Below are 20,052 nucleotides of genomic sequence, written 5' to 3'. Positions count from 1 at the left end.
ACCCATCACTCTCTCCCCTCCTCTTCCCTTGCATGCCTCCCTCTCCATCCCTTCCCTCTCCCTCCCTCTCTTCCCTTGCATGCCACCCCTCCCCCTCCCTCCCTCCCCTCGCTCTCCGCTAGGGTGGGTGGGTCATATCCAGATTCTGGGCCCCCTCCCTCCCTCCCTCCCTCCCTTGCATGCTACCCCTCCCTCTCTCCCCTCCCTCACTTCTCTTCCCTTGCATGCCTCACCCTTCGTCCCTTCCGTCTCCCTCTCTCCAGCTGTCTCTTACATTCAAACTTGTTCAATATGGGTGTGGAATATGGGTGAGGAAGTAGTTAAGTGGTGGTGAGATGTGAGGGAGGGCAGAGTGAGGAGTGTGAGGATGAGCTGAATGTGTATGAAAGTATGTGTGTTGTGTGGTAGTAGTGGGTGAGGTACAGAGAGTGAAAGGTACCTGCGTGTGGGGGGGAACCCCTCCTGACGTCGCAAACGGCAACGTTTGTATGTGTTTCACTTCAACTTGAATTATTACATATGTACTGTTTCCACTGCTCATATCTGGCCATCTGAGCTAACATTCTAAGGGCATGAACATTCTAAGGGTGACAGTTACACACAGCCAGCTGCATGTCATTCACCATGGAGCACTAGGAAAAAGGTGGTTTACCTGGGCCAGGTGTGAAATTTCAGGTATGTGAATATCTAAAAACACTCTTGCTTGGCTGACTACAGTGGCTGGGAATTTTCAGAGGAATTGGCCCAGCAGTTCCTGTGCTAGACCATCAGGAACAAACTCACGGTTTGCTTTTTCTATATATAGATGAATGGATCCAGGTCAGTCCATCATTTGGGACATGCCTAACAATTGAGCACTCCCTTCCCAGAAACAGAGGCAAACCACTATGCCACACTACCAGGCAAATCAATCCTTCATTCTGTCTTCTCTTTTTCCTGAGCCAGACCTGAAGCAGAACTCAGTTCATTGAGGTGGAACTCAATTCCCCCTCTACCAGGGGCGTAACGAGGCAGCCCTAGGCAAACTGTCGCCCTGGGCAAAACCTGAGTTGGATGCCCCCCCCATGGGCGGCCACTCCACCATGACCAAAAAACTTTTTGCACCAGGACATTGGTGCCTACAGGGGGTACATTTTTAGACATATCAGCACCAAAATTTCAGCATATCATCAGGAGACTGTCCCTATGCTACTCCCCAAGTTTGGTGAGGTTTGGTTCCAGGAGTCCAAAGTTATGGACTCCCAAAGGGGGGGCCCATCCCCCATTGTTTCCAATGGGAGCTAATAGGAGATGGGGGCTACAGTTTTGAGGGTCCATAACTTTGCCTTCCCTGAACCAAACTGCACCAAACTTGGGGGGGGTGCCATCATCTCCAGATGATACCCTGAAATTTTGGTGCCGATACATCCAAAAATGCGCCCCCTGCAGGAACATCCTAGAAATTTGCCCAAGAATCTTTGTTCTGCATTGAGTTTTCTGCATTGTTGTCAATGGGGGTTGCAGGCTGTGGGGGGCACATTTCTGAAGGTAGTCTCAAAACTTTCAGGGTCTCATCAGGAGACTGCCCTAATGATACCCCCCAAGTTTGGTGCAGTTTGGCTCAGGGGGGCCAAAGTTATGGACCCTCAAAACTGTAGCCCCCATCTCCTATTAGCTCCCATTGGAAACAATGGGGGATAGGGGCACCCCCTTTGGGAGTCCATAACTTTGTACTCCCTGAACCAAACTTCACCAAACTTGGAGGGTAGCATAAGGACAGTCTCCTGATGATACACTGAAATTTTGGTGCCACTAGCCTAAAAACTGCGCCCCCTGCAGGCCACAAATGGAAAACCACTAAAATACCCAAAAACGAACCCAGCATTTTGATGCCCCCCACAAGGTGATGCCCTGGGCAGCTGCCCACCTTGCCCAATGGGCATTACGCCAGTGCCCTCTACTGTGTTCCCTCCAACAGCTTGTACACCTTTTCAAAGGTATTTTGCTGCTGGATCAATGCTCATATGGGCTTATCTTAGTGGTCGATTCTCCTTTCAAAGGCAGGACAGCCTTCTGTCCATCACCTCTTATGTGAAAAAATACAGCAAGACAAACAGATCAATGAAGTAGATCAGTTATAAGAAAGACTCATGATCACAGGCTCAGAGCAGTCATAAAAGTTGTTGATGCTACAAAGTTTCACATTCCCTTTATCTGCTAACCAAACTTCTTGATTGTTGTTGTCTGAGGTCTGCTTAGAGTACATACTGAGGAACAGGAAACAGGAAAGGTTCTTGGGCTGAATTATTAGAACATACGGCTTATTTTGTGTTATTAAAATCTAATAGTAACTTATTGTTGATCTTTAGGGCTCTGTGAAGTAAAGCAGTACTCTGCTATCAGTAAACAAGCATTTGGTACTGTGCTCCCTCTCCTCACAGAGAAATGCGAATCTGAGAAAGAAAGCCATGATCTCCGGCATCTTTGAATCCACAGTATCCTCTGGCTATGCAGTAGATGCTTTTAAAATATTTTTTTCCTTATGAACAAAAAACAAGCTAGCTGTGAATAAGGAATTGATGCAAATGAAGAATCATTTCTAGTTCAAGCAAAAAAAAATATATTTTTTTAATCCAGGATTATTTTGTTGGTTTAAACAGATCTAAACTAGATGTTCAGATTGTCTTTCTCCGCTTGATTTCATTGCAGTGTTACAAATAAAGATACTTCAAATAATAAGGCTGCTCTTTGGAGCATCTGTTGTTTTCACCTGAAAATAGGAATCTCCAAGTGATAGCCTCCTTGACCAGATTGGACCACTTGATGGGACACCATCTGCTCTGCTGCTTGGCAACTCAAGATCCTGCTGTTCCTTCTCTGTTGGAACAGAAAGGCATGTTCATGCAGCAAGCATGACGGGGCAAATAGAAGTTTTTGAGTTTGGTATGCAAGACAGAGAAAGGAAGGAGGCGAGTTGGTGACTGATGCTGATGCTGTTCAAAAATTTGATAATTTTTGCCACTGGGTTTTTAAGTTTCTAGTTCTTAATGTAGCAAAAATAGTATGCAAATAATGGTTCATTCCTCACGGTACAAAAACATTTGTAGGACATCTTAAAAAGAGGTGACAGCCAGCGTGGTGTAGTGGTTAAGAGCAGGTGGATTCTAATCTGGAGAACCGGGTTTTATTCCCCACTCCTCCACCTGAGTGGCAGAGGCTTATCTGGTGAACCAGATGTGTTTCCACATTCCTACATTCAGCTTCACCTACCACACAAGGGCTCATTCTGCACATGCAGAATAATTCACTTTCAAACTGTTTTCAATGCTCTTTGAAGCTGTGCGGAATGGCAAAATCCACTTGCAAACAGTTGTGAAAGTGGTTTGAAAACGCATTATTTTGCGTGTGCGGAAGGGGCCAAGGTGTCTGGTGTGGGGAGAGGAAGGGAAAGGAGCTTGTCAGCCACCTTGAATCTTCTTACCGAAGAGAAAGGTGGAGTATAAATCCAAACTTTTCTTCTTTTTCTTCTTTTCATTTCGCACACCCAAGATGTCAGGGGGATGTCATCCTCGGGATGTCTTACTTCAGCTGTGTAGAATGAACCAATTTTTGTAAAAACCAAGAATGTTTGTGGACTTAGCAAAGTTTAGGACTGAGCTGTAATTCATTTAGCAAACAGGAGGGTTTTGCTGCAAAATATAGGGTATATTCTAGAGCTGACAAAAATGTAAGCAGCCATGTTGGTCCATAGAAAAAATTCAACAACAAAAAACCCCTTTGGATTTAGATCAACCAAATAGTGAGCAGAAGGTTTTTAGCTCTTCAACTAGTTGGGGGTGGGGGGAGGAGAGATGAGATTTAAGGCTACAGTCCTAAGAATATTTCCTTGGGAGTAAGCCCCAATGAATAAAATGGGCCTTCCTAGACTTGTTTGGAATTGCTCTGATGACAGTTTGGAAGAATCCTAAGTGAATTATTTGTAACTTTGTGATTAGATGGTAATACAGACTTAATTAAGCAGCCTGGTGATAGAAGAAAAAACTAATTTTAAGAGGCTCTCTTGGAATGACGATACAAACAAAAAAATGGAGCATCTTTCCTTGAAAATATAGAAGTCAGAAGAATATCAGAATCCTCCCTAACTCTATCTGGAATGCAGCAGGTTGCTGCAAGACTGAGGCCCCTTCTGCACATCAGAATAATGCGCTTTTAATCCACTTTCAATACACTTTGTGGAATAGCAAAATCCACTTGCAAACAATAGTGAAAGTGAATTGAAAGTGCATTATTCTGCATGTGCAGAAGGGGCCTGAGAGTAGCTGAAAAAACATGGTGATATTTACATTTTCAAAGCTTGAGATTAATTCTAGATTATGCACCAGCTAGCAGCAGGTCAACAGAGACACACACACACACACCCCTTGAGTGGTTCTGCAGTATTTCTGAAGTTGCCAACTGTTGAATTGGTTTCTGCAGAAGTCCTTTAAACAGCCATTTGATCTGTAACAACTGACAAATGATCCTGTTAAGAAAAGCTATGCATATCAAACCTCCATTACAGGGACAGAAGCATTTCCTTCCTTGGGAAGGAAATGCAGCTGGGCTCACCACCTCCCAGTGCCACCTCAAAATCTGGTTTCTGACCACACTTTTAGAGGGTTTAATATGATTAGAACACCAAATACTATTGTTCAGAACACCTAATGACTTGTCTGAACATCTGTTTACCAGTCAATTGAAACACTTGTTAGAGAACAAAGATTTCTTTATTGCAGGTAAGATAAGTCCTGCACAGTGTCAAGATGGCTCTGCTGGGCCCAGCAGAACCGTTACTACTATAAAGCAATCAGCAAACCCATCTCCTGCCCACCCTACAATTCCACAGCTGCACTACAGACAAAGGTATGTGCGAGTGGAGAGATAAGAAGGCAAGAAGCAACACAGCAATACTTTCACATAGAAGCAAGAAGAAAACTTTCACATGGCATTTGGGGGCAGTCCAGAGCTCCCTGCCCCCAACAACCAGGCCATCCCGACAGACTCCCCTTCAGTACAAGGAAGCAACTAGTAAACCTGGTTTAGAAAATAAAAAGCCACAGCTTTGTCTCTTTAGAGGCTTAAATTATAAACTCTAAAATTGAAATGCATAAATTCCAGCCTATATTTATTTATTATTTACAATTATATCCCCTACTTTTTTTCCAGTGGGGATTCAAAACATCTTGCAACATTGTTATTTCCATCCATTTGATCCCTACAACAACAAGCCTATGAGGTAAACTACTCTCATTGGCTAAAGGTCACTCAGTGAGCTTCCAATGCAGAATGTGGATTCGGGCCTGAGTCTCCTGGATGCTAGTACAACACTCAAACACATGTCTATATAAAATCCAACCTCTGTTATCTAAATGCAGTCAGCTGCATCCTAGGCACTAGAGACCAACCCGGTACAAAACACCATTTATTTTAATTTATTCATTAATAGGTGGAGTTAAGTTCAGACCCTGATCCTTGCATGCCTGTTGGATGAGATCACTTTTGGCCAACAAAAGATACCACTTAATCACCTTAACCAATTTCCATTCTTGTCTCTACATTAACGTAAGCCATTTGGCAGCAAAACCCTTTCAGAACACCAAATCTTTTCACCTTACAACATAACCTGGTAAGAACTACTGCAGAAATGAATTCATTCATTTGAAATATTTATATCGTTTTAGTTTCAAGACCTCCAAAGGACACTAACAGCTCCAAAGATCATCATTAATGAAAGCTAGCAGAAATGATAAAATCAATCCAAGAAATGCTGTACAGAACATGTTTCATGGCATGCCTGGACGTGAAAAAGAAAGTCTCTAAGCTTTGCTACGACAGAGGATGAGGGCTTATTATGCATCTGTGTTCTGCCCATGATGAGCGTACATTTCCTTCGGGACTGAATTCCTGCGGCACACAAGTTTTACTTGCTTCTGCTGCCAGGGGGTCACAGATCCCCAAAGCCCTTCATTTCTGAGGAGTGGGGAAAGCTCAAATTCCCGCCTTGCTCAGAGGGAAAACTGGAGGAGATGGTGCTACTTTACACTCTCATTGGCTTTTCTCTCATCTCCCTGCTTTCCCCATCTGACGGTCAAAGGGCTTTTTTTAGTTATTGTTTTAATGCCAGTGTTCTATCAATTTAACATGCAAATGAAGCAATGTAGAAAGGGCTTTTTTGTTTAAACACCAGCGTTCTATCAATTTAACATGCAAATAGAGCAAAAAAGCGACACTGAACAAAACACATGTGTGCAGAGACGCACACAGAATCATGGCACCCAGAGACATCTGTTCTCTGGGGGGTCCTGCTACACCTGAGACGGGGCCTACCCTTGGTCCCACATCCTGAGGCCTGCCCCCTCCTGGCTGCCGGCTCCGAGCCAGCAGCCAGCAGTCCTTTCTGCCCTCCCCTCTGAGGAGGACAGAAGCAGCTGGAAGGCTCTGTGCTAAGCCCTTTGCTTTTATAAGCCTGGGGGTGGGGCCATGCCTCTGAGGGGAGGGCCACACCTCTGAGGGGCAGGGCCATGCCCCCAAACTTATAAAAACATGGAGCCTTCCATTTGCTTCTGTCCTCCCCAGAGGGGAGGGCAGAAGGGACTGTCAGCTGCTGGCAAAGCCGAAGGGCAGAGGGAGGGCAGAAGGGACTGCCAGCTGCTGGCACAGAGCCGAAGGGCAGAGGGGAGGGCAGAAGGGACTGCCAGCTGCTGGCACAGAGCCGAAGGGCAGAGGGGAGGGCAGAAGGACTGTCAGCTGCTGGCAAAGCCGAAGGGCAGAGGGGAGGGCAGAAGGGACTGCCAGCTGCTGCCACAGAGCCGAAGGGCAGAGGGTAGGGCAGAAGGGACTGCCAGCTGCTGGCACAGAGCCGAAGGGCAGAGGGTAGGGCAGAAGGGACTGCCAGCTGCTGGCACAGAGCTGGCAGCCGGGAGGGAAGCAGGGCTTGGGGGAGCCGGCAGCTGGGAGGGGGATGAGGCTTGGGGGGTCCTCTGGCTTCTTTGGCCCCACCCATGTCAATGATGACATGGGTGGGGCTGAGGGTGCCAGAAGATGACAAGGCACCATTGGCGCCGATTTTGTGCCCCCATGTGACCAGATCAGTGGCACTTGGGGACAGAGGGTACCCCCTGTCCCTAAGCAGATATACCACTGGTGCCTTATCTGAGCTGAGGAAGGGGCTTCCTTGCAGGAGATTTTGTGGGGACTGATTTTCAAAAGCTGGCATGCTCAGAAAAAGCATGGTGGATCAGCTGAGCTTTGCTTGCTGCTTTGCATAGAAACCCCACTCCAAAGCAAACAGCTCCAGGGTAAGTGGTTAATGGATTAAAAGCCTACACTTTTGTTTACCTTTCTATCTATACTGTTGCTCATTCCCTGGCTCAGGAGACTATTGGCCTTACTTTATGTTGGGGCTTGCATGGTCACTGTAGTGACTCCATTTCTTACTTGGACCTTTGTTTATAATATGCTTGCCAAAATGTTGTCCACCCCAGGACTATTGCTTATTAATCTACAATACAAGTTGTAAATATATTTTGAATGCTCAAATACCAGTGGTTGGTAATATATGTTTTCTTTTCCCTACCATCCCAGGGAAAGGTGAACAGGGAAAGCCGTACCCTCTCACAGAAGAAGACAATGATGATTCTGCTTACCGGGAAAATGGTTTCAATATTTTTGTGAGCAACAACATTGCCCTGGAGCGCTCATTGCCAGACATCCGACATCCTAAGTAAGTGTGCCAATTGACTGTCTTGCTGTATGCTTTCATTTAGTTTACATTCTTATGGAGAAAAATTCAGATTTAACAGGAAATTATAACAGAAGTTGCTGTGGCTCTAGTTGTTTTCTTTAATTTACATCTATCTGAAGCAAGGAGCAAAGGAAGACAATGAGTTTCGCTAGAAAAAATGTTTGAGTCCAGTAGCACCTTTAAGACCAACCAAGTTTTATTCTTGGTTCAAATCAAATAACTTTATTTACAGTCTTAGACCAGCAATTAAGAAATTAGCATTACTTCAGCAATACAATTTCTGCATAAAATCCTGATACACTGAAGATACACAAAATGCATGAAGTAAACCCTCAGTTGGTAGGCAGGTTTTTTTTAAAATGAATTTTTTAAAATCAATTTTAAAAATCAATTTTAAAAATTTTAAAATTTTAAAATCAATTTTAAAAATCAATTTTAAAAATCAATTTTTAAAATCAATTTTAAAAAATCAGCAGCAATGGGCAAAGGTGCAAAAAGTGCATTGTTCACAATTAAAGTAGCTATATTGATCCTGTGCCACTATCTGTCTTGCTATGTTTTATTAATGGTCTTGCACCTGTAACAAATAAATAAAGAGTTCATGAAACAAACAAATACTGTTGAATAAAATATATAAAGGGTTTCCATATCTCAGAAATACAAATAAAATCACCCAAAGACAATTTCAAACGGTAATTTTAAAATATCTTGTAAAATTTGTAGTTAAAACCTTCAGTATGATTTCCACCAGTTTTCCTAATATTACACTGTTCATCCAAATTTAGTTACCTTAACAGTAAGCTCATGATTCTTGCTGGCAAGGATAAGTGAAAGTTTTATTCTTGGTTTAAGCTTTCGTGTTTAGAAGTGAGTTTACTGTGAGGATTGGTTAGACTTCCAGTATAGACGGAATATGTGGTTTCAGCACACAGATACAAAGGTAGCAAGTCAGGGAATGGCAAGGGCCAATATTAGCTGGCCTTTGACTTGGTCAGTAGGAGTTCTTATTCTGACAAAAATCTACTCCAAATGGTATGTAAGAGAACTGAAAACATCAGATTTGTTATTCTGTTTCTTACAATTTCACAACTATTTTGTTGTTTATATTAGCATAAAACTGTGTGCCAGTTTGTGGTGCTTTGAACTGTTTTGTATGATGGGTTGCACTAATGAGGAGTTTATGAATATTCTCATTAGACAAAACTATATATAAACTGGACAAAAGGTAAGAAATGTGTTCAAGATGTTGTAGGATACAAAATGCTAGTCATTGATGAATATGGGGCTAGCATAGTATAGTGGTTAAAATGTTGTTCTAGGACAGTGGTTCTCAACCTTCCTAAGGCCACGACCCTTTAATACAGTTCCTCGTGTTGTGGTGACCCCCAACCCTAACATTTATCTATTTTACAGATGGAGAACATTGATGCAGAGAGTCTTAGGTGACCCCTGTGAAAGGGTTGTTCGACCCCCAAAGGGGTCCCGACCCCCAGGTTGAAAACCACTGTTCTAGGATCTGGGAGACCCTGATTCAAATACTTACTGTGCCATGGAAGCTTACTGACGGACCTTGGGCTAGTCACTCTCTGTCAGCATAACCTTTTTTTCCCCCTCCAGCTATCTGGTTCACTCCCTTGACTTCATTTATGTTCTTTGTCTCTCATGGGACATAGAGATTCATGGAAACTACACAAGATTCTGGTAGTTCCTTAAATGAGCTATTTTCTTTTAAAAACGAGGTATGTGGGCCTGGTGTTAGTTTCATGATCATGATGTGGAGCTTTCTGTGGCTCTGCAAAGGTGCTGTTTCTTCTTCTTGGGGCAATACAGCTTGTTGTTCAAAACCCATATAGCAACTCCATGGAGCTATTTTGGATTGGAAAGGCATAAATCCAGTGGTGGGATTCAGCAGGTTCGCACCACTTCGGCAGAACCGGTTGTTGAAATGGTGCTTGTAAACAACCAGTTGTTAAATTATTTGAATCCCACCACTGCATAAATCCCGATGCTCCTTTTGCTGTGGTCCTGATCTGAATCAGGGTCCTGTGCAGCAGCTGCTTAAAAGGAGAAAAATGCTTGAAAACTCATTCATAGAATCCCAGCATCTTGTATTCGTTGGGCTCTATTGTATTTTGAATCAGCCATTTACTGATGGTAGCACATAGGGCAACCAATGAAAAAGCACTCTCAGGTTGATCCTCCCTCCCCACCCCCATGACTGGCAGCCCAGTTTCATTTATAACACTGTGACGCTGGGCTCCATATTATTGCCCACTGCTGGACAGAGTGGAAAATGCTTGGAAAAGAATAACTTCACAGCACAGGGACTGTTTAGGGAGAGGTCTCCTTTCTGGTAAAGAATGTATGCTGCAGGTGGAGTGGGCTGATGAGGATGGTGTGAGTGAGCTGCTCCAGGGACTTAAATGATAGATTTTAAACATTAGGTTTTGAACAATAGGTTTTAAATTATCAGTGTGTGTAGAGGGACATGTGTAATATTGGTTTGAGTTATCTGTATTGTTCCCCATGTGGAGGCCAGGATGGGATCTGGAATCCCAGTGATTATAGGGCAAGGCACATATAGCGGTAGGAGCAGGCTATACTATAGACCAGGGGTAGGGAACCTGCGGCTCTCCAGATGTTCAGGAACTACAATTCCCATCAGCCCCTACCAGCATGGCCAATTGGCCATGCTGACAGAGGCTGATGGGAATTGTAGTTCCTGAACATCTGGAGAGCCGCAGGTTCCCTACCCCTGCTATAGATAGAGAGTGAGATGTGGTAATGCTTGCTCTCTGTCTGACCTGAGCCCTATCCTGCAGCATGTGGGTGGCAGGATGAGACTTAATAACCCTGCTCTGTCACTGGTGTTGATAAATGCCAGGTCCATCAATAATAAAACTACTGTTCTCCGGGATTTTCTTGAGGAACAGCAGATGGATCTGACACGGAGACCTGGGTGAGGGAAGGGGAAACTGCAGACAGATTTGCCTTCCTTGGGGTGTGGTGATGGGATATGACTGGTGATGGGATGTGACTCTGGATTCTGCAGCAGTGTTTTTGCACCTCTGCTGCCACTGCAGAGACACTCTGTAGATGTGGCTGGTGGATGAGCCATCTTCAGTCCACTCCCTCCTGACCATTTGCTGCCTTATGTTGGCAGCAGTTAATTTAGACTTAAGTCGCGGAAAAGACAGTGTAATTCTGTTCAGCCCCATGGAAGGTTCTTGGTGACAGGGAGGCTTATTCTCTTTGCAATCCCCTCCCCCCCTCCCGCCCCACCCCCCCGCACCCAGCATGCTCTTGAAAACTTCTCTGGAAGGGTTCATGGCTGTGGTGACATGGCCAGCTGCCTGGCCATTTGGACAGGGCTTCCCATTGCTAATTCAAGATACAGCTGACAAAGCTGATCCAATCGACTTGGCTTGTGTCTGTGCCCTAGTGTTACAAAACTAATGCTATATGAAAAAGAAAAATTCCTTTTGAAAACAGAGGTTGAGGGGAAGAAAAACTGACTGAAAGGGAAGTTGGACAACTGAACAGAGACATGAATAAGGAATAGTTGTTTGGTGGGTGGAGAAATAGAGATTGCACTCTCAAGCTGGCTCAGAAACAGGTAGAGAAAATCACAGTAAAAGTTCTTGGTGAAACAATGGAGAAAAATGAAGGAAAAATGTTTCTGGAATCAAATAGAGAAAAGAAGTGTGGAACTAAAAGGGAAAAAAGAAGCATATGGAACAGAGGTGTAGCTAGGGGAAATGGAGCCCGGTGCAAAATCTGGAGTTTTTATGCTCGCGTGGATGGCCTCCCCATGACCAAAGGCCACCGTCCCCCACTGTGACCAAAGAACAATTTTTGCACCATGTCATCTCAAAGTCACAATCACATTATAGAACATGCCCCAACTCACAAATCCTAGTTGAAACAACATTGAAAGTGATGCTGTTGGGGTGTGTGTGTGTGGAGGAATCCACCCTGAAACAGCATCACTTTTAATGTTGTTTAGACTAGAGTGCCCAGATTTTCCTTTTAAATCCACTTTAAAGGGAGAATCTGTCTCCTAGTTTAAAACAACATTGAAAATGATGCTGTTTCAGGGTGGATTACCCACCCACCCCACAAACAGCATCACTTTCAATGTTGGTTGATGTGTGTTTTCCAGGCTGCGTGATCGTGGTCTGGTAGATCTTGTTCCTAATGTTTCACCTGTATCTGTGGCTGGCATCTTCAGAGGTGTATCACAGAGAGAAGTCTGTTATACATCAGGTCTTAGACTTCTTTATTACAGACTCTCCTCTGTGATACTTCCTCTGAAGATGCCAGCCACAGATGCAGGCTGCAAAAACATTAGGAACAAGATCTACCAGACCACCCACATGTTTTCAGAACACCCAAAACAACCAGTTGAATCCATCTGTGAAAGCCTTGGATAATACTTTCAATTTTTTTAAATCTAGGGAGCCCAGATTCTCCCTTTAAATCCACTCAGAAGGGACCAGAAGGGACCAGAAGCTACGCCACTGATATGGAAGCAAGACAAATTGTTTATGTAATAATAATGCACTAGACTGCATCCTATCTTTGTTTATGTAATAACTAGCGGGCCCGGCCACGCGTTGCTGTGGCTAAGTCTGGTGAAGTGGAAAAGAACAGTGGGAAGCAAATGGTTCAACATGTGTCATTGCACAATGATTGCAAGGGAGGGAGGGGCAGGACCCCTCACCTCCATCTCTCCTCCGTCTCATGGCAGAAACCTCATTCCATCCCTCCCTAATGTTCCCCTTCCTCTGCTAGGGTGGGTGGGCCATTGCAAGTGGCTGGCACAGGCCCTTTCACTCCCTTCCCTTGCGAAGACCATATTAGAGTTCGACCTGTAGTCTAGATAACATGGACTACAAATTTATCAGTTCTGCCAGCATGGCCAATTGGCATGCTGGCAGGGGTGATGGGATTTGTAGTCCATGAACATCTGGAGAGCCACAGGTTGCAGACCCCTGATCTAGCTTAAAACACACCGGGAGGCATGAACTATGTTGTGCTCAAATTTCAGAGCGTTTGGTCCAGCAAACCCCTGGACCCTCCCTCACCTTCCCATTCTCCTCATTAGGTGTGGTGGGCCATGTCCAGATGGCCTGCCCCATCCCTTTCACTCCAGATGGCAGTGGTTTTCAAGGAAGGCATGGTTGTTTCCCTTGTATCAGAGGGCGTTGCTTTGACAGCCAGCGGATGGTGCTGTTGCGGAACAGAACTGTGGTTCCAACTGTCACAGGTGAGGCATGTACACAATAACGGGCACAGTTGTGACATGTACACAACAGGAGGTGTGGAAACAGTATGGGAATCTGGCCGCATTCAAATGCAACATTGTGTGAAAATTTCAAAGCAATCGGTCCAGTAGTTTGGGAGATAACCTGTCAGCAGAAAAACGCACTGATAGATTTTTATATATATAGACTAGCGGCCCCAGCCATGCATTGGTGTGGCAATTGTCCTTCTCATCACAGTCCACAACCCACACAGATGTCCATGCAGGTCCAGTGATCCCCAGCATAGCCTTTTGCGGTGGTCAAATGGAATCCCTCTTTCCCTTTCAATGCACATATTAGTATGGTGCTGTATTTTTAGTATAAGGTTACCCTTCCCATTCCACAATGGAACTGTCCAGAGTGCTAACCTTTTCGTCCATGAGGGCGTTTGACACGCATAGTCCCATTTGGTAAGGCAGAACTGGGGCAAGCAGGCTATCCCAGTAAGGCAGCAGAGGCAGGATGGTGAGACGCTCAGATCGAGGCCAGCTCCCTGGGTTCTTAAAGGGCCATGTGCAAAAGAAGCAGAGCCTGTAGTGTTGGTTTGCCCCCACCCCGGGTGGGATTTTAGAAGAAAAGGGAAACCCAGCTCACTCTTTAGTAAAAGAGTGCTGTGGTGAATATGGGTGAGGAAGTGGGTAAGTGGTGGTTGGATGAGGGAGGGCAGAGTGAGGTGTGTGGAGGATGAGCTGGATGTGTGTAAGCCAGTGGTAGCAGTGGGTGAGGCACAGAGAGTGAAAGTTACTCATGCGGTGAGGGGGGACCCCACCTGATGTCTCACACGGCAAAGTGTGTATGTGTTTCACTTCCACTCGTATTACCTAACAGTATTACCTATTTACTGTTTCTACTGCTCATCTCTGCCCATCTGCACGAATATTCTAAGCCCTCAGGCCACAGACAGACAGGCTGCATGAACTTTCTAAGGGTGACAGTTAAACACAGACTGCTTCATGGCCTGGTGCGCCAGGAAAAGACGCTTTTAACACCTGGCTCAGGTATAGATCCTCGGGTGATTTGAAGGTCCGAAAGTACCTGCCCGCAACAGGAGGGACGTCCCAGAAAATTTGGGGGCTTATACGTCCAGCAGCTTCTGAGAGAGACCATCAGGGACAAACACACTGTTAGATTTTATATATATAGGATCAGGGTCCTGTGGTTTCTCTCAGATAGCCTGAATACTCCATCAGTTCCCTACCAGCATGGCCAATTGGCCATGCTGACAGAGGCTGATGGGAATTGTAGTTCCTGAACATCTGGAGAGCCGCAGGTTCCCTACCCCTGATATAGATAATGCACTGGGCTGCATCCTATCAGCTTTTTCACATGTGTAAGAAGGAACAACAGTCCTTCCTCACCCCCACCCTCCAAAAAGCCATGGTGGTTATTATGAGGGATCAAAGAGCAGTGGTAAGAAAAGCAGGTTGGGTCCAAACCAATAGGTTTCTGAACTGTGATGAAGAATGCTACTACTATACAGCCTAGCATGTGTAGTATACTGCTTTTTAATAGCATATTTTTATTTTCTATAAATATCCCTTGTAGACAGTGCCAATATTTCAGTTATGAAGTACAGATAAAAATTGTCATGGACTGAAAAAGAAGTCATTCATTTTGTCATATTTCTATTTAGAAAGTGTTATGTATTGTATTGATTGTGAGGTACTGTATTGTTTTAAGAGTCTGCAGCTGTTGCACTGGAATTGGTAATCAGTGGGTGTGTTATATTGAGCACAGCTGCAGAGTGATTTTAGGCTTTGTGTGTGGAGCAACCATGAAATAAAGTACCATGTTTTGTTCCTCCAACTCCTGATTTCTGAAGACATAACATATTGGCGACGAGGATGAACTTATGAAAGGTCTTGGGAGGTTTTTAGTGAAGCGTGGAATGTGAGTAAATTATGGCCTTTCAAGGGCAGCTGGAACAGTTTAATTTGGAGTTTCCTTTGAAGTGGCAGAGTTATGAGGCCCGGTTGGAATTTTATCTTCTGGCTAATGGCATAACAGACCCAGAAAGGAAAAGAGCCGTGTTTTTGAGCCTCTGTGGTGAAGGGGTGTTTGACCTCGCCAGAGTGTTAATAGCACCGAGGGAATTATCAGCAACGGCCACTCTGTAGGAGATATTGACTGCATTGCTGGAGCCATTTCATTCCCCAACCGTCAGAAATGCCAGCAAGATCGGAGTGTTTTTTACAAACGTGATCAGGAGGGGTCTGAAAGCATTGAGATTATGCTTGCAGCCCTACCGACGGTTGGCACAATAACAATGCAATTTCTCCAATTTGGAAGAAAATGTTAAGGGATCGCTTTGGTCTTTGTGGCCCGGAGAGAGGCATCATTGCAAAGTTGCTGCTGGCAAAGACAGACTTGACTTTCCAAACGGCATACCAAGAAGCCTTTGAATTTTGAACTTGCTGCAGCCTCTACTGGAGAGCTGGCTGTTTCAGGAGCCCACAGAGACTGCAAACAGCTGGCAGTGGACTGTAGACCCTGGCAATGGTGAAATTCAGAGACTGCAGCATGGTGTATCGAAGATGGGGAGACCACCACCAACAGAGAGGGAGGATGTCAACAGAGAAATGTTTGAGTTGTGGAAATGGGTCTCATGGAGAGAGAAAGGTGTAAATTCTAAAGAGGCACAACCGTTTCTGTTGTAAACATTGGGGGAGCATTGGGAGAGTGTGCAGAGAAAAAAGGCATCAAGGACCAAGAAGACATGTTCCCCTGCTCATCTGCTACACACTCTGTGGATGCACCTTTGCTGTCCCCATGTAGCTGGCTTGGCTTCTTGCTAACCCCCAAATTTGAGCAGTGTGAGGGTGTTCACGAAGCTGATGTAGGATTAAACCACGGCAAACCCGAGATCCAGCTTAAGTTGACGGGTGACTGTGAGGGATCCAGGATGTCCCTATGTGATGGAAGTGGATTCTGGGTCAGCAATTTCTCCATCAAGTTTACAGCGTGGATACTTATAAGACATTTTGGTCTAATATTGAGGATGATTTCGGACATTAGATCCCTTGTGACTTTACCACTAACGGATTATCAAGGACATGGAGTACCTGGTGGTTGGCATGTGTAATGTCCATGTGAAATATCATATAAGCTTCTGATGGATGTTTTGCAAATTGTTAATAGTGGAAGGAAGGCATGCTTGACAAGCCTATTGGGGCTGGACTGGTTCGAGGTTGGGAATTGCAATTACTGGAATTCATGAGGTTAGCAAGTTAACATGGAGAGGTGCTAGCGGAAGAATTTAAGAGTGTAGTTTGCTGAGGGACTGGGGCAAGGTATAAGGGTCCACCTATATCATTGTATCTTGATCCTTCAGTACCCCAATACCGCTTCCAAAAATCAATGGCTGTGATTCCATTTGCTTTATGCTTCAAAGTGGATGCAGAATTAGGATTGGTTATTGGAACAGGGAATATTGGAGCCAGTGCGGTAAATGCAAAATAGGAAACTCCACCAGGACCCCTGAAGGCCAAATGGAGATGTGTACTCTTTGCGCGGATTATAAGTGCATCAATTAACAAGGCATTGCAGAAACATCTTGTATCCAGTCCCAGTTTGTCAGTCAGTTGTTAGCAACATTAGCAGGGGGGAAAGGTTTCTGCAAAATTAGATATCCAGCGCGAGGCATACCCAACAGCTGGAAGTGGATGATGCCACTCGCAGAAGCCCAGGACGTATAGTGACCTCACAGGGGCATATCTAGAGTAAAGCTGCTAAGTAATTTGGAGTGAGTGTAGCTCCTGGGATTTTCCAGAGTTTGGATGGAAGAAATATTAAGAAATCCTTGCCAGGAGTCATACCCATATTTTGATGATGTCTTGATAGTGGGTGCAGCTGAGGGAGGAACTGATGAGACATCGTGGTAATGAAAAAAGCACTGCAAAAAAGTGCTTCAGATGTAGGGTTGTGAAGGCCGAGCTTAAAAAAATGTGTGCTTGGAGTAGCCCAAGTAGACTTTTTTGGATACATGGTTGATGCAAGGGGAATCCACCCTCGACATCAGCAAAGGTGAGGGCCATCCAGGACGCTCCCAGCACCACAGTCAAAAGCAAGAGCTACAGGCATTTTGGGATTGCTAAATTTTTTACCTATTCATTCTTAAAGCATATAAGGCCAATAGTGAGCAGAGCCACTGCAACTGGCTTTTATTAGATAAGCTGGCAGTGTGGGCAGTGGACAAGTCAGTACATGAGAAAGCATTCCGAGATGTCAAAAGATTGCTTTCGTCATCAGAAAGCCGCATTGGTTCATTCTGATGAGAGTGGCTTTACCACTAATTATCGACGGTGATGCCTCCCCCAGCATGGAGTTGAGCAGAAAGTGTTGAGCCATCAATTGGAGGATATGCTGGAAGCTCCCACTCATTGGCGATATTCTAGAACGTTGTCTACAACGGGAGCCGTAATTAATGGCCAAGAAATAGATAAGGAGGTAAATAGTAGCAGTGGCTGAAGGGTTAAGAAGTTTCACATGATTACACGCGGTATGGGCTGCACTTTCATTTGTGATTGTTACAGACCATAAGTCATTGTTGGGATTATTTTCCTCAGAGCCTGCGACACCAGCACAGATATTGTCTCCCTAGGTGGAATGTCATGTGGGTAAAATGTTCCTGAATGCATATGATTATGCTCTTGCATGCACCAGTCAGGAAAGAAAAATTATCATGTAGATGCTTGAGTCAGCTTTAAGCCAGTAAGTACAAAGGGGAGGAAGAAGACTAATTCCCCATTTTTTTGAGGGGTTTTGATGTTGGAATCAAGTTATCAGAGCCTCCAGTGCAAGCTGCAGAAATAGCAGAAAGGTCACCGGGCTAAGGACCCAAAGTGCGTTTGCCCTCGAAGTCCTTGAATTGGGTATGGAAGGCTTGGCCATTGGGTAAGTTAGGAGGAAAAATTCAGACCATTTGGAAATGAGGCAGCACGAGATATCTGTCCACAAGTAAAAGCTTTACTGTGGGGAAATAGGAGTAGTGATCCCAGCAGCTTTAAGGATTAGGGTGCTGGAGGCTCCTACATGTAGGCATGTAGGGCACTCTCGAATAGGTGAGAATGAAGGCATTACGGCTCCGTGCAGAAGCCATGTGTGGTGGCCAAAGATGGATAGTGAAATAGAAGAATGGGTGGCCAGGTGCAGGGAGTGTCAGATAACGCTGACCTGCCCCACCTCAGGCCCCTTCCTATCAATGGGAGTCCACAAAAAGACCATGGTCAAGGATACATATTGATTTTGGTGGTGGGCCCTTCCTGGGCCAGGTGTTTCTGGCATCGTAGTGGACTCATATTCCAAATGGCTAGAAGTAGTGCCAGTAATGCCAATGACATCACAAACAGTAATTAGGGCACTGGGCGTAGTTATTATTTCGCGTAACCCACGGGCCTCCTGGATAATGGGTGGTATCGGATAGCAATGGGACAGCCGCTTGTATCCAAAGAGTTTAGAGTATTCCTGGCTACAATGGTGTTATTCGGGCCAGGTTACCTCTTCGGCCCCTTCTTTCATCCAAGCTATGCGAATGGCAGGCAGAAAGGATGGTATGCATAAACGAAGGACACGATGCATTGCAGCAAATAGTAGAGGGGATTGGCAATCGCCGGTTGGCTTAATTCTTTTGTTAACACAGCACATAACACCCGCCATGCACAGCCACAGGAGTGAGTCCCATGCGGATAAGCTAATGAATCGGAAACTTTACAACGCTGTTAGCTTGCTGGACCAAATGCATCCCGGATTCAGTTGGATGACTCAGTCCACCTAAAAGAAGATCAAGTGCAAGAAAGCACCTCGACATTTGATAAGCGACGCATACCGGTGTATGTCCGGGCAATTATGGAGCAGGGTCCAGACATCCTGGGTCCCAGCAGTTGTGAGACAGCCAACAGGGCCCCCTTTGTCTCTCATAGGGTGGAAACTGAAGAGGGGCGGGTGGATCCACAGACATGTTGCCCATAAGTAAGAAAGAGAGAGAGAGAGTGCTGGTGGTCCAATAGTAGATCAGGAGCCCCTGGTCCCTCGAGGGAATCTAGGGATGCTATATTTAGGCAGATGGAGCTGCAGGATGAGGGAAGCAGTAAATAGTCCAATTGTCCCCGAGGGAATTTGGGGCGTTAGGGGCTTAGAGATGGAGTATGCAGTGATAAGGAAACAGCAAATGGTCCAATCTGTTTTGCAGAACCAGGAACAAACACAGACCTAGGGAGCTGAGAGCGTGGAGCTGAGACGATCTCTGTGCCGAAGAGAATCCCCACCAGATTATTACAGGAGTTAGGAGGAAGGGGTGTAATGTATTGTATTGATTGTGAGGTACTGTATTGTTTTAAGAGTCTGCAGCTGTTGCACTGGAATTGGTAATCAGTAGGTGTGTTATATTGAGCACAGCTGCAGAGTGATTTTAGGCTTTGTGTGTGGAGCAACCATGAAATAAAGTACCATGTTTTGTTCCTCCGACTCCTGATTTCTGAAGACATAGCAGAAAGCAAGACTTTTTTTTTCAAATTTCCTTTGACTGACTTTAGTGGGGACACTAATTGTATCTGAAAGATTCCCAGATCCCAGCTGGAGGCTGGCATCTCTAGGATGAGTCAAATTCATAGGATTACCAAGACCAGATTAGAAACTTCTTGGAGATTTGGGGGTGGAATCTAGGGAGGGAAGAGTTTGGGGAACGGATGGAGCTGGGTGGTGATATGATGCCATAGAGTCAGTCCTCTGAAGCAGCCATTTCCTCTTGTGGCACTAATCTGTGTATTCTGATGATCAATTGTAGTTCTCGGAGATCTCTAGGCCCTACCTGGAGGTTGGCAAACCTAAATATTTCCACAGTATATTTAATAGTAGTTTTCTGTCTCTCCATTTTCTTCCTTCCATTTCTTCAGCTGAAATATTGGTATAAGGACAGTATATTAGTATAAGGCCAGTTTCTGATGTAATTTAAAACTCAGTAACCTTTTGACACATAAATATACCACA

The 20,052-nt window shown here is 45.0% G+C and overlaps 1 protein-coding gene across 2 annotated transcripts in view; it reads left to right on the top strand.

The window, feature by feature from the left end:
- Positions 1-20,052, top strand: part of GALNTL6 (polypeptide N-acetylgalactosaminyltransferase like 6) — a 605,637-nt gene that overhangs the window by 258,929 nt on the left and 326,656 nt on the right. For both annotated transcript variants that reach the window (XM_048509167.1, XM_048509166.1), the window contains exon 4: positions 7,603-7,741. In XM_048509167.1, coding sequence (XP_048365124.1) covers positions 7,603-7,741 — 139 coding nt within the window. The remainder of the gene's footprint in view (positions 1-7,602; positions 7,742-20,052) is intronic.

Source organism: Sphaerodactylus townsendi, linkage group LG10 (genome assembly GCF_021028975.2).
Source record: "Sphaerodactylus townsendi isolate TG3544 linkage group LG10, MPM_Stown_v2.3, whole genome shotgun sequence".
In the NCBI taxonomy this organism is placed as follows: domain Eukaryota; kingdom Metazoa; phylum Chordata; class Lepidosauria; order Squamata; family Sphaerodactylidae; genus Sphaerodactylus; species Sphaerodactylus townsendi.
Note: the sequence above shows the minus strand (reverse complement) of the source record. Positions and strands in the feature narration are given on the sequence as shown.